General features: G+C 40.7%; 5 protein-coding genes across 6 annotated transcripts; 4 read left to right on the top strand and 1 right to left on the bottom strand.

The window, feature by feature from the left end:
* Positions 1 to 229: 229 nt before the first annotated feature.
* LOC115627909 lies at positions 230 to 1587 on the bottom strand. The gene is made up of 2 exons (XM_030523804.1): positions 929 to 1587; positions 230 to 863 (listed from the first exon to the last, which is right to left on the bottom strand). Exons 1-2 carry the CDS (start codon positions 1443 to 1445, stop codon positions 316 to 318), a joined length of 1065 nt encoding a protein of 354 aa, XP_030379664.1. The 5' UTR covers positions 1446 to 1587; the 3' UTR covers positions 230 to 315.
* A 386-nt stretch (positions 1588 to 1973) lies between these two features.
* On the top strand, positions 1974 to 2798 carry LOC115627999. Its single transcript, XM_030523906.1, has 2 exons — positions 1974 to 2073; positions 2136 to 2798. The coding sequence occupies exon 2, from the start codon at positions 2136 to 2138 to the stop codon at positions 2631 to 2633; it is 498 nt and encodes a 165-aa protein (XP_030379766.1). The 5' UTR covers positions 1974 to 2073; the 3' UTR covers positions 2634 to 2798.
* A 17950-nt stretch (positions 2799 to 20748) lies between these two features.
* On the top strand, positions 20749 to 21411 carry LOC115627906 (mitochondrial import inner membrane translocase subunit Tim13-like). Its single transcript, XM_030523801.1, has 2 exons — positions 20749 to 20812; positions 20880 to 21411. Exon 2 carries the CDS (start codon positions 20950 to 20952, stop codon positions 21283 to 21285), a length of 336 nt encoding a protein of 111 aa, XP_030379661.1. The 5' UTR covers positions 20749 to 20812; positions 20880 to 20949; the 3' UTR covers positions 21286 to 21411.
* Positions 21382 to 21846, top strand: LOC115627907 (mitochondrial import inner membrane translocase subunit Tim13-like). The gene has a single exon (XM_030523802.1). It carries the CDS (start codon positions 21495 to 21497, stop codon positions 21753 to 21755), a length of 261 nt encoding a protein of 86 aa, XP_030379662.1. The 5' UTR covers positions 21382 to 21494; the 3' UTR covers positions 21756 to 21846.
* A 1133-nt stretch (positions 21847 to 22979) lies between these two features.
* On the top strand, positions 22980 to 23870 carry LOC115627995. 2 transcript variants are annotated; one of them, XM_030523892.1, is made up of 2 exons: positions 22980 to 23130; positions 23205 to 23870. In XM_030523892.1, the coding sequence occupies exons 1-2, from the start codon at positions 22999 to 23001 to the stop codon at positions 23661 to 23663; spliced, it is 591 nt and encodes a 196-aa protein (XP_030379752.1). In that variant the 5' UTR covers positions 22980 to 22998; the 3' UTR covers positions 23664 to 23870. The 2 variants fall into 2 exon arrangements, with proteins under 2 accessions (XP_030379752.1, XP_030379751.1); XM_030523891.1 differs by having other exon boundaries at positions 23181 to 23870.
* The last annotated feature ends 2084 nt before the right edge of the window (positions 23871 to 25954 follow it).

The raw sequence follows: 25954 nt of genomic DNA, 5'->3' as shown, positions 1-25954 counted from the left end.
ATTAGCAGGTGTTGTGCGCGCACCCAACTACGTTCTGGCCACATTCCCACCAACGCCTCTTCTTCTTTTTTAATTTGTTCACTGCTGTGTCCCCCACTTCGTGAAATATGAACGGCATTTCTAGTTTTTTTTTAAAGTCGCTTCTGTTGTGGTTGTCTGTGAATTGGCACGCCGCGGGAAGTCATTGAATATATCGGACACGGAGTGGAGCTCACAAAAAATGCACCTGTTTCTCAAAACGGTAATCCAAAAGTGTTTTTTTATTTAAAGATACTGAATGGTTTTTAAAATTTATAAACTGGAACGAGAGTTGGCTCACTTGCGAATACCTATACGTGTGGCTGGCACCACAGCAATGGGGGCAGACGGAGCTTCGACAGCTTGAGCGACCAATGTGGCTGCAGCGTCAAATTCATCGGCACTCTCGTATGCATCAGCTTCGGCCTCCTCAGCTCTGGGTGGACGCACACGCGGTCCATGGCTGGCACCTTCGTTGACGCCTTGCAGCTCTGGGAGCTCCTCCGGCTCAGCTGCTATATTTTGTGCTGGTGGCTCATCAGGCTCATCCCTGGCTCCCGGCGCTAGTCCAAGGGAAATTTGTACATTAATGCGCTGCTGCATCATTTGTATGGGGCTCCCAGTCGGACCGCGGGGTGAAGCATACTGTCTGGTTCCGGCTTGGAACAAACGATATTCCGGAGCGGTCATGGGCGCTACTTCGAACATGTCCATAAATCTGGAAATTGTCCCGAATATCGGATATGTAGACCGGTTCTCCGGACGTGTAGCTTCAATCCATGACGTACGCAGCCGAGTTATGATATCATCCAGCATTTTGGGAACGGAAAATGCAAGTATGAGGGCTGCAGATACATATGTGAGTTGAGATGGAGTTGGACTTCTCAAAAGTGGCCCCAGCAGGACTTACCCAACAAACACACGGTTAAGGGGTTGACTCCGGCAACATATCTGTGCATCTCTACGAGCAGCAACCACAGTCCGATGCTAACGCAGATATTGCCACAGAAAATCAAATACTGACCGGTGGCCACGGCACGGTTGTAGAAATTAACCGCTCCCCTTACGAATGCAAGGACCGGCTCTGGGTGAACTTGTAGGTTGGCCCCCAGGATCTGCTCCAATGGCCGGAAGCGTATAAATAGACGTACAAACGAATACATCATCACCTCAAATAAAAGCACAAACATCAAAACGGAAAACACCTTCACTGCCGAATAGGCGCTCAGAAATCCAATTAGTGCGATACTAGCAACCAGATATAAGCTCGATAGGGCTGGACACTTCCAGTAAAGCACTTCGTGCATCCATTTTGGCAGACAAGCTTCTTTGATCAACTGGTATAAATCGCCGAAACTGAAGATTATGGGGCGAATTTTGCGAGGTCGCACGGCTAGTGTTGGTAAGCTTTGGGGGCCGTCTGCCATATTTTGTTTGTAGAACTGGACAGATGGACACAGCGCGAAATTAAAGATGCACCAAGAAAGTCAGAAACGTATATACAAAATTTTTTTTGTTATTTTTTCACAATTTTTCCTGATGTTGATGCTTCAAAGAATTTAAACGAATGACAACAGTCCAAATCTGTTTAGCTAAAAAGCTAACCTCGAAACAAAACAACTCAAATGTCGGGGCCATCTTGTTTTCCAACCAAAATACATGAATGGCAATTTTTATATTTTTTCGGAGCATTACGATGCCAATTGGCAGAAGTTCCCCCATATTTGTTGTTCAATTAAAATAAATCAGAGCCCATTATCTAACAGCTGTTAGATAATGAACAAAGTGTAACAATTTCATGTAAACAGTGCTTCCCATCGCAGTTTTCGTACGACGTTTTCTAGCACTTGCTGTTGCAAAAAAACTTTTGTCCGTGCTCGTCACAACTTGTGACTCACAAGTCATATTTCCATTTGTAAATTGAAAATAATTATGAAACAATATCAATTGATATACTCAGTGAGCAAGGGCCCCGATCTTTGGGAGTCGCACCTACCGATAGTAGCCCGCAAGCGCGTTCCATGGAAGGTCGTGGCAGGCATCGGGGGCCTTGAGGTAACACACTTAACGCATTCCAATAGAAGAATTAATAACCGCACGGATGGACTTCTTTGCAGATGGCCAACTGGCTTCTCCTTAGACCACTGAAGTTTCTTCGTCCGATTTTGGACTCGGAGCCCTTCGTTGGCTGTGAGTCGCTGGCCAACAGTATTATTGTGGATGACGTCAGCGAGGCTATGGGCGATTTATCTCTATTGAAGGCAGATATGCAAGCATTTGGGCGTCAAATGGAAGGTGAACAGGAGGAGAACGAATGTCAAAAGTCCTCAATTGTTGTGAAGTCGCCTGCCCAGAATTGTGTGCGACATTTGCCGAAGAAGGGACTATCTATTGGAGTTAACGACCTTATGTTTCTCGTAGGCGTGTATCCCGATATGAAGGCAATGACCGATTTGGAGAAATTCGAATTTCGCTTAGGAGTTTGCCGTATCCTTCATCAGTTGCAGCTCGAGGAGAGCTCCACAGAATATTTCACATCCAGTGTCAGCGTAGAGGCCTCCCAGTCCGTGGATGATTCTGGTATTCATTTAGATAACGACTCTTCCAGCGAATAACTAACTGGAATTGTGGTTTCAGAATACACCCATACACTCCCTACCCAAGCACTCGAAATGAGCAGCAAACAAACCTCAAACACTTTATGCAGCTTTCTGAAAACACACACCCTGAAATGTATTTTTTTCAGTACCCATCATAAATGGGGTCGGCTGCGATGCCTAAGCAACATTATTTTTAAACAATTCGATTGATCTGACGGAATTTATTTCCAAATATTGCTTATTGCTCGACACTAATTTTGTAGTCCATTTGTGGATAAATAAATTCAAATAACCAATAGGTGATGTTAAGTGTAGTTCTGATATTGAAGTATAGAACTAGAATTATAGATTAGCATCGCCAATACATCTGGGTTCATCTTAGGACACTTGACATTTGATGAGGGCGCGCCCAGTTACAGAAGCTAAACAATGGCGATGTGGCAAACAGTTTGAAATGTTCAATAAATAAATAAAATGGCACTACGTCGAAATGGACTAAAAGATAGACAGATAGCAGAGACGGTCGAGCGACAGTTACGAGCCCATCAGTCGAATATCCTGGCCCTCCTTCGCTCTGCCTCTCACTCTCCCTCTCACTCTCCCTCTCTCTGTGTGTGTGTGTGATGAACTTTGGCGATTTGATTGCGCCGGAAAAAAAGACTTAAGGGTTAAACGTTTGCTGAAAATAGACGCCAGTCGCATTCGCAAATTTGCAAATGAAGTGCGACGAATTGTAAAATGGAAGCGCTCGAAACGACTGTTAATGAAATGCGATAAAACGCCAGTGAACTGAAATAATGTTGGGCGGCTCTTGCTCTGACTCTGACTCTGGCTCTTTGTCTGGGTCGATGAGGGGCGACGGCAGGGTAGCGATGGGAAGCGGAGGGGAGGGCGCAGCCATTGACAACATGCCGCCAATCGATTTAATTTTAAACGTTGCGTTTTTGGCTCGTTTCGATTTGATTTTGTCTGGCCATGGTGGCGAAGGCATCACTGGATTTGTGGGCGTTGTTGGCGATTGTGCGGAAATTAGCAAAAGTTGCCAAACTAATGGGAAATGGCAACTGAGAACTGGGAAACTCGCGAATAGCTATTAGCTACTGTGGAGAGCTGACGGTGGAGAGTACGAGGAAGGACCAAGGTGGCAGGAGCAATGTATTCCAAACTTTTGCTACAAAGTAGGAAAGGTGGCAAAGGTGTGAAGCAAATCAAACAGATGCTTTGAAAGATGCTACGCTTCCGTCATTTAAGACCCACGGATAGACGCAGACTAGTGCGCTACTTAATCAGCTCGAGGTGTTAAACCTACTTTGTTTTAAGGTACCTTAGTTAGATAGTTTTCAAAACCGAAGATTTTGTGTTGTTCGAATACAGGAGACTATATACAGAGGCCAGAAATGATTAGAACAATATTTTTCGTTCGAAAAGTTCTTTGGTTTGTTTATACAATTTCTTTTTATTTCAACAGTACATAGAAGAAATCAACCTGCAGATCTTGCATCCTTCGCATGCAAATTCGAACTATCGCTTCAATAGGCTACAGAAATAAAAACCAAAAATCCCCAATTATGTAACGCCTTTAAGGATTATAACAACAGGTCTTTCATGTTGCACCACCACTTCTAGTGTTGAACTGATTTTTGCCTCGCATTTCACTTTCTGCTGTTTGTGGCCACGAAAAATAAAAGCTTCATGATAGCTTCCAACTTGCAAATCGATTGTCTTTGTGACAATAATTGTATTGGCCAATGTCAATAGCTTTCACTGATTGCGTTCCCGCTTGTTTGCCCCGTCGAGGGCCGGAAGTGGTTGCGGAGGATGCCCCAACATCCCAGATAATTTAATGCAGTCATTTAACAACTTTGTTGGACAGTTTTCTATTTTTCTTCTCTTCAGCTGAACTACAAGTACAAACAAAAACACGAGAGTAAATCAAAACTGTGCGGGATAGCTGGCTAATTAGATTAAGCTGAAAAACTAACTACAACTACAGCAACAACAGCAACAACAACTACAAGAACACCCATTGCTGTTGACACTTTGGACGACACTTGGGCGGGAAATGGCAGTTCGTTTGTTTTTCTCCCATTTTTTGTTTTTTGTTGCAGTTGCAGTTTCAAATTTGACTCGGCGCCAATTGTTGTTGTTGTTGTTGTTGGTGCTGCATCTAGTGTCTCGTTTAATTAATTTCTTGGCCAGCAAACAATCATCATAATTTTGCGACAGAGACGTTTAAGAAAACGCTGCCGCGTCCGCCCCCCTCTCATCTCAAAGAATGATGCTGAGCCTTTAATTTATGCATCCACCTATGCTGTGTGGGTGCGCTGGGTGGCCACGAGGATGGGGAGCAGGAGGAGGAGGAGGAGGATCTGGAGGGTGGAGGCGGCCTGGCAAAATGAAAAATGGCCAAAGTTGCCGCCTGTGACTTGAGCAAAAGTTCAACGAGGTTGGCGCGGCAGTTTTTGAAGATATTTTTGGCAAGTCTGCAGCTGCAGTTGGCAGCGCTTCGACGCCGAAGCTGGCAGAACTCATTAGTTGCACTCCAGTTGGGTAATTCGCCACGCCCCCCTACAGCCTACTGTGTGTACACTAGCCGGCATATATAGTGGGATACAACAATGGAACAAGGGAACAGAAATTTCAGAGTCTCTCCTAGAATGGACTCTTGAAAATATGAGAAAAGATTACTTTCGAAATGGTTTATACGTTCAGTTTGGAGTCGTTTTTTTTTTTTTTTAAATAAGAATAAAATGTGATCCATTTAGTGAAAAAACCAATATAATATAATAATATTAATAAATCATAATAAAAGATAATATGACAATATAAATCATTATAAAATCAATTAGAATGCATTCCTCCATTATTAAGAATTTATTATAAGTACAACACCATTGCTTCTATAATGCCTTAAATATTTATTCTTTAATAATTATTCGGCCTGATTCATTTTCAATTCCATTTATATTCTACGGAATTGAAATTGGTAAATGATTTTTAATTCCCAAAACTAATAAAAGCCTTTGGATGGATAGAGATAGGGTTCCAATAATTTCGACTTACCGCTTTTCAGAGTTAAAAGCAGATATGTACATTGTAACTAAAATATTTGCAAACATTTAAAGCATTTTAAAAGCAAAATGAAATAATTCTTGCTTAATTTTTGTGTACATTCGAAACGCTGAACCTTTTGCATTTGCAATCATTAATTGTAGCCTTAAACTTTACTGGCTACTGCTGATTATCCTTTTTTGAGTCAACACATCTCGTTTACCTACTAAAAGCGTATTTAGATATGCCGGATATGCCCCCTCTATGTGGGGTGAGTATGCGAGTATCTAATCCAAAACGCGATGCATTGGCATACAAATGTCGACTAGTGTGGGTGGCTCTTTGGCATTTGCGGGGGGCGGGCCGCATCGATGGGCGAGTTTATCTATTGACTGGTTGGTTGGCTTTACTGGGCTGTCTGTTTGTCCGACTGTCTGCTGTTAGCCCCGCTAAATATGCAACAGACGGCTAAACGATATAAGCGTCGACGGCGGCGTCGGCGTCGGCGTTGGCGCTAGCGTCGAGTGAGTTGGCATCTTGAATGGGACGCATCGTGGCTGTCGTTGGCACTTGTGTGTAGAGCCCTTCAGTGAGCACTCATTGAGTGCAACACGCAGCACATTCTGCAGGTGACGTTGTTGTTGCTGTTGTTGTTGCTGTTGCGGTTGTTGTCTTTGTCGTCTCGGCTTGCGTTAGGCAACACTTTCGCTTGCGCCAACAGCACAGGTGACATGCCCCAAGTGTTGAATGTGTATGTGTGTGTGTTTCAGTGCTGTGGCACGTATTTAAATTTCGATTTCAATGGCCCCAAAAATTGCATAAATTATGGCAGCCCAAGCGCCTGCCATGAACCATGAACCATGCCTAGGATTTGGGCCAACATACACACACTTAAGCTCAGCTGTACCGATGACCGTCCTTAAACGGCCAAATCCTGTGTGTACGAGCATTTAACACACAAACAGACACAGACACACACACACACACACACACACAAAATCACCCACAACAACAACCCTACACATCTCTGTGGGGGGCAAGAGGGAAAGAGCGAACAAGCTGGCTGGATGTAGTTTTTTAAACTGACTACAACTATCGATCTCACTTAAGCCGAGGCACATGGTCGAGCCAACGAGCCATCGAGGCATCGAGCCACCGTATGGAAACTGGCAATAAAATTTAAATATTTTGCATATAAATCAAATCGATGGAAATTTTCGGGGACAAAATCCGCACGAACCAAAGGAAGAGCGACCGAGTGAAATACTACAAAGGTAACAAATACACACATACACATACACCTACACCTACATGCTCATGGCCGTATGTGTGTGCATGTGTGTGTGTGTGTGTGTGTGTATTGAATTGCATATATTTACGTGCTCCTGTCAGTTGCCAGGCGAGCAAGCGTCGGCGCCCAAAGGACCCGTTTCCGTTTTGCCAAAGTGAAAGCCTCTGCAATGGGAGGCCAACGAAGGACAGAAGTGGACGAAAAGGACAACGGAGCACGGACTATAGACTGGCGGGTGAAGAGGCGGACTAAGCATTTTGTGGGCGGTTCGTGTGTCTGTCGCACCTCCTGATACAAATTGTGAAGACTTGAGCAACCGCTGCTAAATGAGCGATCAGCACGGCTTGAGGCTACAAGTACGTAACTTACAGACCGAGTGTGTGAATGGGATTCTCGCTACATATATATACACATGTACTTGTATGTGCATACATATATACATATACATATGTATGTGCGCTTGGTAGCCTAGGCTATGGCACCGGCATTAGGCTGGACTTTAAAGCAAGGCATAGATTTGCTAAATGTTTTATAGTTTTTTGGGAAGAACTACAAAGCGGGACTTCAAATAAAAACTATTAAAAAAATTTAAAATACAATTTAAATGTTTAATGTATCTAGTTGGTGTTCCATTTTTCTAAGTATATAAGCATTTCTTTCTTTTCTTTTTGGTTGCCAAATAAGCTTATAGAATGCAAATGCTAATTGAAAAACTTAAAACATTAATAGATCATTAAAAATGGAACTATTAAATTGAAGTCTATTATGACGACTCGGACTCTGGTAAGATACTCGTATACGAGTAAATTGCTTAATACAAAGTAATCTTCAAAGAATCTGCTTCAAAATGAACCAAGTCCTATTCTTCCATTGATATAGTAACAGCATTAATGCTTATTTTTAAATAGAGCTAGCTTCACATAAGTAAGTAGCTGCGGTCTGATTTCATACAAGTATATAGATCGCTATGAAAAGATTAATGAGCCTTTAAAAAAGGACATGATATTTAGGTTGGTGGGAAGAGACATATGAATATGCTTCGTTAAATTAAAAATGGATTAAATGAATATTAGGAAAATCTACGTATAATTGATAAATAATTTTGAATAAATACCGCTCTCTAAATTCCCAATGAGACCAGGAAATTATGAACAGCTTTAGCTACAGCAGCCTTTGGCTCACCCAAAAAACGGTATGAATGCTCGTCAGTGCATACGTCAGTGGCAATATGTTATATGGCATCGGGCGGACAGATGACCAAGCAGCCGGACGTCCGTGTTGCTGCTACATTTCGTTTATGTCTTGTGCACTTTTGGTCACATTTATTACACAATTCCAATAAATAACATTTCGTATGGCTCGTCGGCTAGCTGGCTACTGCCATGCCATTGCCATTGCTGTTGGTGTTGGCATTACTATGACTGCCACTGCCAGTGCCACTGCCACAGCCACTGCCACAGCCACTGCCACAGCCACTGCCACAACCACTGGCACTGCCACAGCTACTGCTCTCAGTTGCGCCACTCTACGTTTTCTTTATGGTATTTACAACGACATCGTCAGGTCGTAGTCGTCGCTTTGCCCAAGGCAAATTTTATTTATTTTGCAAAAGATTCTGTGTCGATGTGTGTGTGTGTGTGTGTGTGTGTGTATCTGTGTGTGTGCTTATGCCTGTGCGTGTGCCACAACGGACTTACATATGTAAATGCCTGGTTGCCGAGGCGTAAGCTCTGTGTAGGTGTTAAAGCGTCGCACTGGACAGAAACGCTCACACACACACACACACACACACACACACTTTGGTGCACCTACATACGAGTAAATGTATGTACATATGTATGGCTGTAGGCATATTCGCTGGTCTGGCCATAAATTTGTGCTTTATTGATATTTTATTTCTTATTTCATGTGCAGCCATATGCGTACAAACTTGCACTTGAAGTGCTGTAAATTTCAATTTAATTGACAGTAAAAATATAATTTTATTGCAATTGTACATATGTATGCATGTACATATTTGAGTATATATGGGCATATGTATGTGTGCGTGTGTGTGTGTCTCATAGTTCAAGCAAAATTAAACATGCCATGATTACACGGACAAGCCAAAAAATCTTCTGCATACTTGGACTGTTCTCTGGCCATTCGCATATTTGAACAGCCGTCGAACTGTTCCCATTTCTCTTGCATCACAACTTTTCGGATATTTCGCACGCAATTTCGGATACGGCCGGGCCGGGCCGGGCCGAGCCGAGCCGATATTTACCTATAGGCAGTGGGCACTCGAGCTATAGAAGTATTCTTCTAGATGAGGTAGATTTGTTTTTGACTTTAAGTCTTAGCATTGGTTATATGGGAAGCACTCGTTTCGTTCCTTTTGTTTTCAACTTCTCATTATTATCTTTTAATAGAAATACTAGAATTCTTCCTAATTGAGCTTCTCTTATTTTTAATTTAGATGGTTTTTAAAATAACCAAGTATTAGAAATTATCTCAGATTTGTTTAATCGACAAATGGAATCTGAATGATATGTTTTTTTTAAGTACGAGCATTTTAAAGGTAAGGATTTCTTAATTCCTAGGGAATATTTCTACAGGCATTTAGGCTTTAAAAAATATTTTTAGATTCCTATTAGATGTTGTCTCATATGGAAGCAACTATAATATTACAGTTTGAATGTTTGTGAATTTGTTTGTTTTCATTCTTAAATTGTTTATTATCAATTAGGTAATAGCGTAAATATTGTATTTGTTTGGTGAAATAACTTTTTTTTACAGCATTTGGCTGTAAATGGGGGAAGTGCAGGCTGAACGACCAAATAAAATTCTTCAAACAAGCAAGCATATGTAGTATATGTGTCTATTTTTAACTGATAATAATTTGTATATATGTACTATATATGTAGGGTGTCGGCTTTGGTGGTTGTAGCCCAGAACACTTAACTGAAATGACGTAGGGCTAGAGCGCAACTGAAGATACATAGCTTTTGCGAGAAGAGGATAAGAGTCTTTCTGCAAGAATTTCAACTGTACGCGTAGATGCTCGGTCCGCGGGACTTGCATATTTATGAAGTTATGCCAAGCGCGACGCTCGTTCAGTCCTGGGCATCGGCCGAGTGCCCACACCTCCTTCGTTCGGCTGTTGTGGGGCGGCAAATATATATTTATGGTGGGGCCATGGAGCACTGTTGACGGCACAGGCAACGGGAATGGCAAAAGCAAAGGCAAAGGCAGCTTATTGATTTATCAGTGTAACGAAATATGCATATTTCTAGCTACGTTTGCCTATACCCGTATGCCGTTGAGGTACGGGCAGGAGTAGTAGCAGGCTCTGTGTGTGTGTGCGTGTGTCTGTGTGTGTGTGTGTGTGTGTGTGTGTGTGTGTGTGTGTGTGTGTGTGTGTGTGTGCTTGTGCATATTTGCTTTGCCAGAAGTGCACATTGTTTGTTGAGCAAACTTTGACTTTGCCGTTGCTGCTGCACTTTGCTGCTGCTTTTAGTCAAATATCAATAATGTGGAGGGCGCGCAGTCGAGCGACCAAAACTACTCGCATATTTATGTGCGCATGATTATGTTTAATATGCTTTTTCACTGCGGCACATGCAACAGCCACATGCAACCCCAAATGCAGTCATTCTCGCCCCCATGCATACACAGAGCGAACACATGCAATACAATACTTGTACAATACATAGTTGGTAGCTATGTAGGTCTGATTGCATATTTATACACCGCTTTGTTCCTCTCAGAATCGGATGAAAATCAGCATATTTATACTTATCTATCTATTCTGAATATCTATTTATCCACATATCACGATTCTTTGTGTCTAGGTTTCCCAATTGGTAGAAGGGTATATTAGTTTTGGGCGAGTGTACTGTAACACACAGTAGGAGGCGTGGCAGACCCCACAAAGTATATATATTCGTCACGATGACAAACCTAGTCCGTCAGTCCGTCTGTCTGTATGTCTGTATGTCTGTCTGTAAGTATCTCAGAAAGTATAAGAGTTAGAATAACCAAACTTGGTATCCAGATTCTCCTACGTCCCCACTTCCCCGTTATTCGCGATTTTCTATAACTCCCGTTATTACTTGAATTTTTTTGTTAAAATTTGGGTATTTAAGAGTTGAGCCTGCTCGACTTTAGCACTCCTTTCTTGTTTTGTTTTGTTATCGTTAACCTAACATATCATTATCTATCACTCATACTCTATTTTTTATCATCTATACTTGGTAAAGTATCATCTGCTGTCCTCATCGTTGTCATATGAATAATTTAGCAAATCTATATGGCTTTCTATTTGCTGACCCTATCTAACTTCTCCTATACTGCTATCACTTTATTTATCTGTCTACTCTTCTATTCCTATCCATCTCTTCAATTTCTTCCCCTATATTTGTATATATTTTGCCCTTCTTTGGATGCCAATTGCATTTTTTCTTCGAGTGTGGAGGACTTGTTGGCGCTTAGGCTGCTGGTTGCACAGCACAGCCCCCGTCATGGACATGTCTGCACATCCCGTTCCCGTCGTCCCGTCTTAGCCACGGACCTCCTCATTAGACTGCGGCGGCGACTGCGGCTGTGGCTGCATCTTTGTTAACACCCGAGTGTGGGCCACATTTCAGCTTTCGCCGCTTTATTTGGCTTGCAATGAACAAGTTGAAGAAGAAGTTTGGCGGCTGAGTGTGTGGGTGTGTGGACACACTTTGTTGCCACTATACAAGTAGTACATATTTAGCAGCACAACATGATGACATATTTATTTGATTTATTTGCAATAAATGCAAAGTGCAGCAAGGCATGCAATGTGTAGGCAATAGCTACAGAGAATTGTTGCCTGAGTGGAATCAAATAATGGAGCACCGACGTCCAACAGAAAATTAGTTGGCAATCAAAAAAATGTATTAAAATGTTAAACAAAATGAAGTTGTTGTAACCCAGATCAAGCAAATGTTTAATCATACTATTTGTTTCAAACGGCTGGAAATCGGACAAACAAATATTTGCTCTCGTTAATGTCGCGCTTTCCACAAAAAGCGTATTGAAATTTAATAATTTATACCTTTGTGTTGACTCTTTGTTTGATATTTGTATTTAATTTTCCACTTTCAAGTTTCGATTTCATTTGTGTGGCTATCTTTTTAAACAGATCAATTTAATGTTCAATTTATTATGACTTGGACTTTAATTGCAACAGAATTGTTTGTGAGTTTACAAAATAATTGCCATCTAATTGAACTTTAATTGGAAAAGCAATTTCAGCTTACATTTATTGAAATAATGTTTGCAATTTATTTTTGCAAAGCATAACAAGTTATAGAATACCAATATTTTATACCCTTCTTCTAGCTTTCTTCAAATTTGTACATTTCACCTTTTTTTATTTCTGTAAATATCTGTCGCGACTCAAAGTGAAGGGAACTTATAGAAAGTGTGTAAAATATCTGCAGCCAATCTATTTGCGGTAAGTTTTTAAATGTTTGTTGTAGCTGAGCTAATTACCAGCAATATGTTTTAGGTACTTGTTCCTTATCTGCATAGGAATTCATAATCGAAACCTGTCCGAATATTATCTTAGAATTTGAGTGCCTCAACTGTTGGCATTAATGCAACTACATTTTTGGTATTTTAATCTAAGAGTACATTAAATATCTCAACAAGTTTTTTAATCAATGCAGTTGTGAACTTTTTTGATTTGTTGTGTCATCCTTTTGATCGAGACCTGGAAAGCCATTGCGATCCAACTAATATTTTTATAGAATATGCGACTGAATTATACTCCGACCCACTTTCATGAATATGAATTGATTAAATTAATATGTTGAGCCGTTGTGAAATGAGGGATGAATTGTCAAAATAATAATTTTCATTTCACTTATTCACAAAAAATTGGCTCATAAATTTCTGGGCTTATATTATAAATTAAAAATAAAGAGTCCAGGTTTTAAAACCTTTTTTATTAAATATGAGTAAACGGACAGTTTCAAATAAGTAGCATGTAACAAAAGCGGGAGAAAAATGTTTCTTTGTCGACTGTGCCGTTCTTGGTATATATATATGTATGCATGTACATATCTACATATATTTTCTGTGCCAGCTTATGGTGAACATTTGAACTGCGACCCAATTGGCTTCCACTGTCAATTAGTGCCATCGTTAAGCGGACAAGCAGAAAGTAATTTCCACCGTCCGACTGCCACAATATCGAAAGGTATACCATATACTTGTAGGCCTAACGTTGCAAACAGGCTCAATAGCAGCTATCAACCATCACCTCGATTTCAACAGCCCCCCTCCAATCCACCCTTTCGCCCACTGATTGATTGGCAAAGTGCAATTTCAGAAATTAAAATTCATTTGGTGACATTTTTTTTTTTAATTCAAAGATCTTGCGACAGCTTTGAGCTCAGCTGCCAAATACAAACGAAAGGACAAACGAACAGACGGACAGATGGGCAGACTGGCATTCAAACAAACCGGCAAACAGAAGTCGAAGTCGGATGGCGCAATGTAATGGCACGAATCGAATCGAATCCCGGAGGAGATATACACAGTGGTTGCCATGTTTGTTTTTTCGGGGGGTCGGGGTAGGCAGGCTTTTTATTTAACCGGCATTGTTGTTGCTGTTGTTCTCACATTTATGAACACTTAATGGCAGCGACAATCGACAATCGACCAATGAATGCTCTTAGCCTCAAGCTGCGCGAATGGTCGCTGTTGGCCAGCAACAGCAACAAAAACAACAAACTGCCGTAGCAGAGGGCACAATAATAAAAACAATAACGATTACAACAGCAACGACAGCAGCAGCAGCAGCAACAACAACAACAATAACAACAGCTACAGCACGGACAATAACTACAACTACAATAATGAACGCAGTGCTATCAGCCATAAGCTCTGGTCCACTTGCTGGCTAGCGGCCTCGTTTCGCCTCCTTTTTGGTCATTTTGTCCGAACATATTGAAAAATTGTTGTAGGAAAAACCCATTTGGCTATTGTTTGTCATACTTGGGCGGCAGCAGTTGCCGCCATCGCTTCCACAGCTTCCATGGCTTCCATAGCTGTCGCTCTTCCTGCTTGTCCTGCAGTGGATTTTCAATAAATGACTTATGTGTGTTTGCCGCCAGCTAACTGCCAACCGTCCAATGTGCAGCCATTCGCGTATGTGCTCCTGCTTGTGGGAGGGGCAACAGGATAACGGGCAGAGATTCGGGTTGAGGTGTAGGCGCTCCTATTCGGCAACTCCGTTGTTTTGTTTGTACATTTGAGCGAGCACAGCTGCGTATGCGACGCGATGAATAGCTTTTAAAAATATATTCATACATACATACGAGTATATGTATGTATGTACATACATACACTATACAGATACATAAATATATGCATGCACATACAAGTTAATGTACTCAATGTAATCATTTCATTGCTCTGCTTGGCTTGCAAAATACGTCAGGGTCATTATGTAGTTGGATTTGATTTAGATGCTCGTGGCTGAGCAGGACCGCCGGACGAAATACTTGTATAGAGATGTTAACGATTTATAACACTCCCAGTGCGCTATTGAAAGCACATACATACATACAAGTACATATGTATATTGATAGTTAACATTTACCACTATCATCTAATTCATTTTTGCCCACTAAATTAGTGAGTTATAGCCGATTTGGTAAGCGGCTGGCAAACAGCAGTGATCATGCACAGAGATATCGGATTCTAATCATCGTTACAACCGCATTACAAATACTGAGGAGTGCGGGGCATAGGAACGAACTGGCTTCACAAATATGGCCAATACCCTAAGGTCTTTGAGTCTTGACATCATCACGGTTTCATTTGATTACAAATGTTGAATGATTTTGTAATAGTGTTTGTGTATTGCTTTGGTTCAGTTGGTGCTTCAGTTTTGTGTATTGCAATAATTAGAGATATATATATAGTCGTACGAATATATCTATATTCACGATATCTGTGGAATGTTTGTGTGTATTGATGTGATACGAACGGGATTCGTGCATGTTGGTGTAAAAGTGTTTTGTGCAGATTTAAATCGAACTTTTACAAAGCTGTGTGCGCAACAAAATGTCCCGTTCAGCCGGTGACACGCGATATAGGTACTTGCTATGAGAATCGCAGAGGAATCGCAATATTTTAATTTTATTTTTCAGAAATTTGACAATTTAATTTCACAAATTGATTATTTTATTTTTCACAAGTTTCGCAATTTAATTCTCGATTTGCCAGCGCTTAGGTACTTGGCATGAGAATCGCAGAGGAGGGCGCCCACAATGTTTTTATTTAATTTTTCAGAAATTTGACAATTTAATTTCACAATATTTGTATTTAATTTTTCAGTTTTTCACATTTTAATTCCCGATTAGCAAGCGCTTAAGTACATACTTGGTATGAGAATCGCAGAGGAGGGTGCACACAATATTTTTATTTAATTTTTCAGAAATTTGACAATTTAATTTCACAATATTTGTATTTAATTTTTCAGTTTTTCACATTTTAATTCCCGATTAGCAAGCGCTTAAGTACTTGGTATGAGAATTGCAGAGGAGGGAGCCCAAAATGTTTTTATTTAATTTTTCAGAAATTTTACAATTTAAATCCACAATATTATAATTTTTATTTTACAGACATTTACATACATACATACGTACAAGACCTGCTAGTATTTATATAAATGAGTTGCCTATATTACAAAATTGATTAATTGAGGGAATGAAATCTCTTTGAACAGAAATTCCTAACATTTGTAAATACAAATATATGTTCCTTGTGCTTTAATTGCATTCATTATTATTATTTGAAGAAAACAATCGTTTCCACGTTCGAGAATATTTCTTGTAGACTTGTTGCCAAGCAACCAAACAATCAAAAGCTGGAATCCAACAGAAGAATTAATTAGAGAGAGAGAGAGAGAGAGAGAGAGGGAGAGAGAGAGAGAGAGCTCGTCGACCTCTTAAGTGGTATTTAAGCCAGCTTTCTAGTTATTAAGATGATAGCTAAACATTTCATGAATAAACAGCAGGGCTTGGCGTTTCACTGTTTAGCAAAAAGGCTAGACTGTCTAGTCAACATTTGACAATAACTATTTTAGATTTAGAATTAATTTCGGTGTTTTCTATTAGACTGTCGTCCAGTTTAATGGCACCAGTAAACTGTTTTATGGGCGAGCTCCAAAACTGACAAATGAAAACATTTTCTGCCTTGTGGTTATTAAAATATTTTGCTTTTGCTCTGATCTATGTGCGAGTATGCTGTATGTATGGGTTTGTGTGTGTGTGGGTGTGTGTGTCTGTGCGTCTGTTTGCCTGCGAATGACATTTACAGGCAAAGTTACAAGCAGCGCCCACCCACCCACTCAAGCTCACACACTCCGACGCACACTCACACACTCGCACACTCGCACACATCGATGGGCGCCGTTTTTATGCCTGCGCTTTGCAAGTTTTGTTGGCAACGTTCGTTGGCCAAGTGGGTGACTTTTTGGGCTTGCTTGGCCAATTTGTTGTTGTTGCTGCAGCTGTTATTGTTGTTGTTGTTGTCGTAGTCGTTGTTTCTGTTGGCATGCTGCTGTTTGTTTGCTTTAAAGTGCAGCCTATTTACCTGACCAGCAAACCAGCAAACCAGCAAGCCAGCAATGTAGCATGTACATATGTAAGTATGTTGGGTGTTGGTGTGTGTGTGTGTCTGTGTTTGTGTGCGTAGGCCCGCATACTTATATATGACGCAATGCATGCCCTTACCCTACACACACACACACACACACACACACACAGTCCACCCCAACTTCGAGCCCGACCGATGGAATGGCAGCGTCCTGTTTGTTTAGTCGCCATCGCCTTCTCATTTGATCAGGAGGACTGTGTGTGCTGCACTTGTATGTACTTGTGTATATGTTTATGTATGTGTGCGTGTTTGTCCTGATTTTAATCAACGCATTTAACGTGCGCATTTGTTTGTCATTTACAGTTATTGCGCGTGCACACACACACACACACACACGTGGTCCGTATTGACTAAAATAAATGGAAGAAGTTCTATGGCCGGTGTTTTTTGTTCTCCCTTTTTTCCGCCACATATTCGATTTTTATTTTAGTTTTATTACTTAATTTTTAAGCGGTTGCCTGCACACGCCGGCAAATTGCATTAAAATAACATGTTTTTAATTAAAACAAAATAGAATTATAAAGCAAACAATTTGTGCCGTTCCCTAATAGAGCAGTTTAAGCAATTTAATTATATTTAATTTAAAATTGTGCGAGCTGTTCGCTTGCGGTAATAACAAATGACAACAATTGGTTTATGAACTTAATAAAATTGTATTGAAAAAAAAAAAAAAAAAAATGGGAACGCTGTATTTGCCATCTCTAATTATATTTTGAAATATGTGAGTGCATTTAAATGCTATGTAAAAACAATAATTGACTTTTTTTCTACAAACACATGCACATTCCCAACTGTCCTGGGAAATACATTTATATTGGATAACCACACCAATCAGAATGTTAGCATGTTCGGTATTGGACCAGTTAGGTCATATATCAACGAACACTTCAAACCATAAAAAAAGGGACTTAAAACTTAAGAACTTCAGTCTGCTCTCGGGCAATTGTTGAAGTGAAGTTGAACATGCTTATATTATTACTGAGCATTGCACCTAGATTTAAATTTACCCTGGTAAGCATAGTAGTAGAAGTTGAATGACACTGTAAAAAAGAAAACCTAATAAAATATAATTGCGAATAAAATCCATACTCTTACTTTTGCTCGAACAACTATTATTATTTACAGCATAATGTTTGCATTTTGTTTTGTTTAAAAATACCCTTAAATAGAGCTGTTTTTAAATTTCTTTCGAACGTTGCTTCCAACTTTTTGTACACAAAAAGCTTAAAGCGAAAATTCGACCATTTTCAAAATAAAATATGCAAAAGTTGAAATCATTGAAGCAAAACAAACAAACAAACATACTAGAAGCTGTGCAGCCCAGGAATCGAGGGGTGATCATGGGTTACAATTGTTATCCATATATTAAAATTAAATTATTTGTATATGGCTTGCTAGCTAGACATCCTTGTTTTCGAGCACACTTTATGGCTTTGAGCAACTAAATTCAAATGAAACTAAGGACACTTTATTAAAGAAGGCCGACAATAGACAACAATCGCAGTGGTGAGCAGAAGTTGTTGCCCATGCATATTTAAAGTATCCCCCCTCCCCCCACCCCCACAGAACTGACTCATCAGGCCACCAACGATAGCCTTGGGACAACTTCACGCCTAGTTTTTGATGCGCACTTCGTTATTTGTCCTCTACATAAGAATATTTATGTATAAACATAAGTACAAGTACATATGTACAAGTATATACATACACTATGGACATACTGGTATATGCATGTGCATCGTAAGTTTGCATAAATATATATAGTATGTATGTATGTAAGGATGAGAGTGAGGATGGTCTTTGTTTTAATTTGGATTGAATTTAATTAAGGTAAGCTGAACAAACGGGGCACGCGTTTTGCGCGCGATAAAAATCGCGCTCGAACGTGACAAACGCGATGTCGTCAACGCAACCATCAGCAGCATCAACGTTCAAGTTGAAAGCAAACAAAAGTCGAGTCGCGTTGAGTCTTGACACCCTCCACTGCAAATGCAGGGGCATATTTGTTTGGAAGTAAGCTTGTAGAAGGAAACCGCTTGCCATAAGTGCTCGTATTGTCGAATTAATTAAATATTTCATTTTTAAAGAGTAATACTTGAGTGGTAAATAATTCAAATAATAGAAGAATAATCAATAAATCAAAATAAATCAATCAATCAATAAACTCAAAAATAGGATAACAGTGTTGAAACTTTTTTAGAACGTGCCAGAAATAAAATAAGCACAAATAAATAAATAAACGATTGAAAATAAAACGGGAGGCTCGCCATTCATCTTTTTACTTATTACTATACATATACATATTCCTCTATAATTTTATTTTGTGTTGAAACTCTTGCGAATCAGCTACAAATTTAGCAATTTTTTAGAAGGAATTGCTATTCAAGCAGTTTTGCCTTGTTTTTAAAAAACCGCATATTGTGATTGAAAAATAAAAAAAAGAATAGGATGATTTGGAATTTTGGCTCAGACATTGAAGGATATATGTACATACATATATTCAACAGAGTTAAACATTATATAATATTTTGAAAAGATTGAAACAAAGATGTAGCATTAATGTAAATCTTTTTGTTCATATTTATAACTGAAGCAGTTTTTATTACTTCTAGAGCCGATTCGCACATAGAAAGGGTTTCAATTGCACAATTTCTTGTTGCGAAGGGTGTGTCGATTCGACACAGTCGAAGCTATATTTTTAGATCTTTGCTGTTTGACATTGTGCGTGCGCCGGCAAAGGAGCTGGAGGAGCGTGTGGGTAGGTTGGTGGCTGGCGGGCTGGCTGGCTGGCTGGCTGCCTTGTTGGTTGGTTGGTTTTTGTCAAGTGTAGGCAGATAGAGAGCGCAGGCAATGGCTGGCTTGTTTGTCTTTGTGCTGATGCAGCAGCCAACTTGGCCAGCTGGCTGTCAGAGCCTGCACCCACTTTCCACTCTCCACTTTCTCTCCCACTTACACTTTACAAGCCACCATGCCTCCATGTCGCCATGCTTGTCTGCTTTGATCTTTATCTGGTTGGAGCTGGTCTGGCGTTGCCCCTAACTGTGCGTTTCTTGACTTGAAGTTTTGTGTGTTTAAAGGCGCCCGTCCAGTTCAACATGAGCGTCGTCTGCCAGTCAGTTGGTCTGTTAGGGAGTAGCTTATGCGAATATACTTGTATCTACTGATTTGGGGGCCGCACAACGTCTTCAACCTCCCCCCAATGCTGGCTGTGCTGGCGCATTTCATTGCAGATTTATTCATAAGCGTGCCAGCAAATTACGAGCTTCTGTTGCTTCTCACTCACGGCTCCCGGACTCCGGGACGCATCAAATATGTATGTACGTGTGTGTACTCGTATGTGGAAGACCAGCACCGGCCACACGCCACGGACTTGCCACTTGCCAAGCTTCATCTTCCTGGTGCATGTCCAGGCTAGAAAATTGAGTTTTTGGCTTTTCTTTTTTCCAATTTTTGTTGCTACACTTGTTGTTGTTGTTGTTGTTGCTACTGTTTTGCACGCGTGTTCCTTTATTGTTGCCTTTTGCAATTTGCACTCAATTGCAATTTCCGTGCGGAATTGTGGCGGGCAGCCAATGCCGACCGACAATAATGGGGTGGACTGGAGTGGAGTGGAGTGGAGTAGAATAGAGTAGAGTGCAGTTGAGTGCGACGTGAGCAGCCCACGCTGGCGTGGATGAGCGTCGGTGGAGGACGGGAGAGGGGGCCTATCCGGGGGCGTTCCACTGGCGGCACGTGCAGCGAGCGGCATCAAATGAATACGCGCAGAAATTTGTTTTCGCATTTTGTTAGTTGCCGTAGTTCTTTGCTTTTTTCCACAATATCAATATAAAACGTGACAGCAGAAATTGTAGCCAACATTTCTGTTGTTGCCACCGTTGTTGTTGCTCTTGTTGTTGTTGTTTTTGTTGCAGGTATTAAAGTGCCGTCATGCCATGCGTGCGTCCATGCGGAATGTGAATGCATGAAAGGCACCTAGCTTCCTGAGTTGGTCCAAAAGTAAGGACACATTATGCCATAAGCGGCTTATAAAATGAAGCAAAGGAGGCAGGCAAGACGCTTGTGTTGCCAGTGTTGCCATCTTCTTGCAAAACTTCTGAAACTTCTTGAGAAAACATACAGCTGTTTCGAGCAAAGAACACTCAGTCACCTTTGATTGGGCAATCGTTCGGTGAGTGTGCTTGTGTTTGCAAACGATTCTCAGTCATAAAAAAATTGTACACTTCATTTTCAATAAGAGCATAATCTAAACTGAAACTGACACTGAGTCGACAAATTTCCAAGAACCACATCGAAAACCCTACCACCATGTCGAGTCTACCCCCAGGCGACCACGATTCGAGTGACGATGCCAGTCTGCTCAAGCAATTGAAAGTGAAGCACCAGATCAAGCAGGAGGCCGCTCTGGCCAATGTCCAGGACATGCTCAACAAGATGACGCAAAAGTGCTTCCAGAAGTGCATCAATCATCCCGCCGAATCCCTAGCCGGCTATGAGCAGAAGTGCATTGCCATGTGCGTGGACCGCTATATGGAATCCTATAGACTGGTCGCCCGCACCTATGGCGAGCGATTGCAGCGCGAGCACAGCAAACTCAGCGATGAAGAAATTGACGAATTGGGCAGGCAGTCCGGCACAATGTAAATGTGCCGTCGATCCTTCGCTCTCTCTCTTTCCAGCTTCATCACATCATACATACTCTGTCATTATTATACGCTTTCAAATTTATTGTTCCCATTTTGGAGTTTCTATTTTCTAAAAAACAAAAAAACAAATACCTAATAAAAATTCCCGCCAACATTCTCTTGTTCACAAAATTGCCACACGACCAGTTGCACTCAAACAGGAATAAAATGGATCCAGAGGAGAGGCGGCAGCAACAACAAATGCTGCAGCAGATGAAACAACAAATCGCTATCGCCAATGCCCAGGAGCTGCTTTACAATATGAGCACCAAGTGTTTTCAGAAGTGCGTGACACGGCCGCGTGAGTCTCTGGACGCGCAGGAGAAGAAGTGCATTGGCATGTGTATGGATCGGTTCATGGAATCCTACCGCCTGGTCTCGCACACCTATGGACATCGTCTGCAGCGCGAACGCAACCGAATGCACTGATCAACAATCGTGACCCCAAATTAAGCAAATAAAACGCATAAAGAAACAATAAATTTGATGTACGCGTAGAAGATAGATATTATCTACAATTGAGAAGCTTCCAAGCAACTATTTCTTCACATTTATATATCTAGAGTATCCTTTTTTATTTCTTCAATGCGTTACAAGCGGCTATATGTTAGAAACAGAACAGGGAAAGAAACGGCGGATTAAGAAAATGTGCCACCTAATCCCATCTGCAATCGCAGTTGCGCCGCATCCTTTGCTATGCGCATGCGTGGCACATCGACTTCATCGTGGTTCTGCTCCCCAACTAGCCTGCGTTCGGTCTATTGCTTCTGTATTAGCCTGGAAATCCTGTAAAAAGGTTTCCCCTGGATAGTTGTCCATACGGGACTCGAAGAAATACCTGAGCACTCCTCTGATCCGCTCTTAAATGTTAGAAAGTCTGTCACAATTGGATAAAGACAAGCAATTGATTTGAAAATGCGCCATCTAATCATGAAAGTTCTGTCAATTATTCCAATAACCTGGTCCGATTAGGGATGTAAGTCGAATCGATGCTGACTTACATCGATGTCTCTTTATAAAAAATCGATGCTTCGCAAAGAAACATCGATGCATCGATGTTTTAAAAAATTAACTTTTCATAGGAAAAAACCTAATATTAGGGAGAAAATCAACAGAGATCTTTGAAATAAAAAATGCTTATATATCATGAGAGACTGTCATAGTATTTTACTTAATGTTGTTAATCAATAAAATTACGAGTGCAATTTTGATTAGCTTGTATGGCTTACATAAAAACAACGACGCGTTGCAGCTAAGTGTAACATTAAATACGAAAAAATGAAGATCAAATGCTCAACAATCTAATATTACAAAATACACATTTTAATGAAAACATCAAATAATTTATAATACCTTCTTCGGCAAACCACACAAAGAAGAGTGAACACCCAGCAAAACATGAATAATGTTCTATGTTTGGACAAACATCGATGGATCGACAATGCAGCGTAAGCAAAACACCAGCGGAAAACATCGATGCATCGTAGAAAAAACATCGTCGCTGCTCGATACATCGATGTTTTCTTACATCCCTAGGTCCGATAACCTGGTCTCGCCATCATAACGTTACTTAGCAACACTGGAACGTGAAAATTTTTTTGCAACGTTGATTGTAAATTGTCTGGGTTTATTTCATTGCAAGATTTATGTACAATTGAAAAGAAAAAATAGAATGGAAAAATCTGCATTCATAGTCAAAGTGCTCGAGAACCAGGAGCCCTGGGAGTTGCAGATGCCGCTGGTGGCGCGCAGGAGCATTCCCAAAAATCCCTGGCAAGCTGTTGCAGACATCGTGGGCTTTGAGGTAACAGAATGCGTAAAATTGATGAGAAAATACGAAAAAGCCTCTTGTAGATGTATTATTCGCGCTTCTTTCAGCCCCTTGAGGTACCTAAATCCATTGTGCAATCGGAACAGTCGGTTAAGATTGAACCGCCGCCAGATAAAACTGGCAACTACATTATCGTGGATGACGTCAGTGAAGTCGCTTCAGCCTTTGAGGTTATGGATGGGAAATTTCAACATAGTTTCTTGCCACAAATAGAGGCCTTGGGCCGGGCAGAAATATCGAAATATCGCATCGAGGAGAACGAGCTGGCCCTGCCAGCGGAAGATGCTTCACTGTTTAAGGAGGATGAACATCCAATGGATAATGAAGACTTCACCTTTTTGGTGGGTCTGTATCCTGACATCAAGGCACTTTCTGGCCTGAGCAGACTAGAATTCCGCTTCGGGGTTTGCCGTCTCTTGCATGAGGTAACGCACCGCCGTACCTCGGGATCGGATTCCACATCCAGTGTCTATTCAGGGGCTGCTCTGTTCGAGGAGGAAACCTAGCCTTCGAACGATTAACAAACAGAATGCAGAACACACACACATACATAAATCACACACGAACCTACAGCAATACAGGCCTGCGGTCTATACAGCAAGAACCCCACATAGATTTCAGAGAAATCACATAAATAGCAGCTAGCCATTTATCCAGTTGACTCTAACCAGTCAATAGGAATTCGGGCTCAACTCTAGCACCTTCTATTAAATACGTACATATATCCTGAACAGTAGCGATCTTGTTGTTGTTCTGGTTTGTGGTTCGGGGAAGAGAACATCAGTTTAATTAATGCCGCCTATGCTGTAAAGATGCCCAGTGGAGCCATCGAGTGGATAGTCTCAATGGCACAGTTGCCGCTTCCGTCTGAGTTCAACTCCCGCACTACCTATAATTGCTCGCAATGGATCAGCAGAGGTGTGGGCGTCTAACGCCGTTGAACACATTTGCTAAATGGTTTCAGTGGCTGTCGCTGTTGGCCAAAGCGAGAGAAGGGCAATGGCATCAGATTCGCCATGTCATTGGCATTTCGCTTTGAATGCATAATTTCATTTTGCATAAATTCTATTTACAATGGCCTTCGCACCCCCACCTACCACTCGCATCGACACTCACGCGCAGTCGGACTTGCCTCATTGAAATATTGACAGCAGGCGAAATATGCTGAGAAGCGAGGGCCACTCGCTAAGTATTTCGATGAATGGAACGAGATATCTTAATATGGTTAAAATTATGACGAGATGAGTACATACATCCAAGTATTTATTCATTCTATTTTCCTCTTCTTACATTGAGAAACTATACGTGTATAAAAATTTTGTATTTTTGTCGCTTTGCATACAATTGGCAAAGGCTCGAATGCGTTTCTTGTTGACACATGAGCTTAAAAATAAAATATTTTTAAATACAAACTGGTTCCTAAAGTGGTTCCTAAGCAAGAATGATATTCAGTTGTATCGTAAGGCAGCTAAATTGTCTAGGATGTTATGGGAAAAGGCAAAAAATGATTAAATGAAACTAATATTATATTTATTGATTTTTTTCAGGCCATAAACATACATTATTGAATCAAACAGTACTAATTATAATACAAGCTATAGTTTTCTTGTGTTGGACAGTTATTGTTTTTTTCTTTTCAATGATGGGAAAGAGTTTATCTTAATACTGAATTTATTAATATCTATAGTATATGTTTTGTGAAGAAAAGATTCTCATACGCCCCGTGTGCACAATTATTAGGACCATTATTTGTATTTGCATATGTATTTGGATTTGGATTTGAATGGCTTTTATTTATTTTTTGTGTGTTACATTTGCGGCCTGGCCAAATATTTAGCTTGTGGTGTTCATTTGTGCATGACTGCCACGCCCCCATGCCCATATGCATGTGCATGTGTTTGTGTCTGTGCTTGTGTGTGTTGGTAGTGGCTGTGGCTGGATGGGCCCATTCATTGATTTCATTGCACTATAATTCATAAATCGCTTAAATGTATCGCATTAATACGCTCTGAGTGCATTAGATGCATAAAATCCAAAAAGTGGGCAAACAAATGCGATAAATAATTTACAAAAATGCGGCTGGCATTGATGATGATGAAGCATGACGCTGATGGCAATCGACCGGAAATCGAACCCGGATCAGTTATTTGGAATACAACTATGCTGGCCATAGCACTATCGGCGCGTTCTCTGACATTAGTGCCAGTTGGCATCCACAAGTAGTAGTCGTTGGGTCTCTTAAGCAGGCACATGGCCCTTGTTCTTCCATAAAAACAATGGCCATGGTGTGCAGAACCAAATTGTATACGTCAAAAAGCAATAAACGAAAACCAAATATATAAATAATAAAATATAATCCGATGAGGTTATTTCTAATATGTTTAAAAATATTAATTTAAGAAACATTTTATCGAGTTCTTTTCAGTTCATTAAGCTTGAATTGACTTTGCAGCTCAGCCACACCTTACGACCATCCGGCGATTTTTGAAATTTGTCGAAATCGATTGTCCTTTTACTGCACTAATACAATAATACACTCGTACTTTGTTGACAAATTTTGAAATACATTCAATTGCAAAACCAGCTTCCAAATGGCAAAATGTTTGGCAGACGCCGACCTTTTCAGGGTCAACTATGAGAGCAGAAATTGCTCTTGAAGAGTAAGTTGTTTGTTTCTTGTTTCTTGCAACATCATTTTGTTTTTCCATTCAATATTTATGCATTACTTATCCAGCTGCATACCGCTGTTAAAGGGTGATGATAGATTTTTCAACTAAAATGAATTGGGGGCGATGAT

The sequence above is a fragment of the Scaptodrosophila lebanonensis genome, unplaced genomic scaffold (genome assembly GCF_003285725.1).
Source record: "Scaptodrosophila lebanonensis strain 11010-0011.00,11010-0021.00 unplaced genomic scaffold, SlebRS2 tig00000098-arrow-pilon, whole genome shotgun sequence".
Classification (NCBI taxonomy): Eukaryota; Metazoa; Arthropoda; class Insecta; order Diptera; family Drosophilidae; genus Scaptodrosophila; species Scaptodrosophila lebanonensis.
The sequence above is the reverse complement of the archived record's forward strand: the minus strand, read 5'-3'. Positions and strand labels throughout refer to the sequence as shown.

Coding starts and splice junctions, on each gene's coding strand:
- LOC115627909 (XM_030523804.1), bottom strand. CDS start 1,445: ATGGCAGACGGCCCCCAAAGCTTACCAACACTAGCCGTGCGACCTCGC. Junction 864..928: donor CTTAACCGTGTGTTTGTTGG/GTAAGTCCTGCT, acceptor ATGTATCTGCAG/CCCTCATACTTGCATTTTCC.
- LOC115627995 (XM_030523891.1), top strand. CDS start 22,999: ATGGAAAAATCTGCATTCATAGTCAAAGTGCTCGAGAACCAGGAGCCC. Junction 23,131..23,180: donor CAGACATCGTGGGCTTTGAG/GTAACAGAATGC, acceptor AGCCTCTTGTAG/ATGTATTATTCGCGCTTCTT.
- LOC115627906 (XM_030523801.1), top strand. CDS start 20,950: ATGTCGAGTCTACCCCCAGGCGACCACGATTCGAGTGACGATGCCAGT.
- LOC115627907 (XM_030523802.1), top strand. CDS start 21,495: ATGGATCCAGAGGAGAGGCGGCAGCAACAACAAATGCTGCAGCAGATG.
- LOC115627999 (XM_030523906.1), top strand. CDS start 2,136: ATGGCCAACTGGCTTCTCCTTAGACCACTGAAGTTTCTTCGTCCGATT.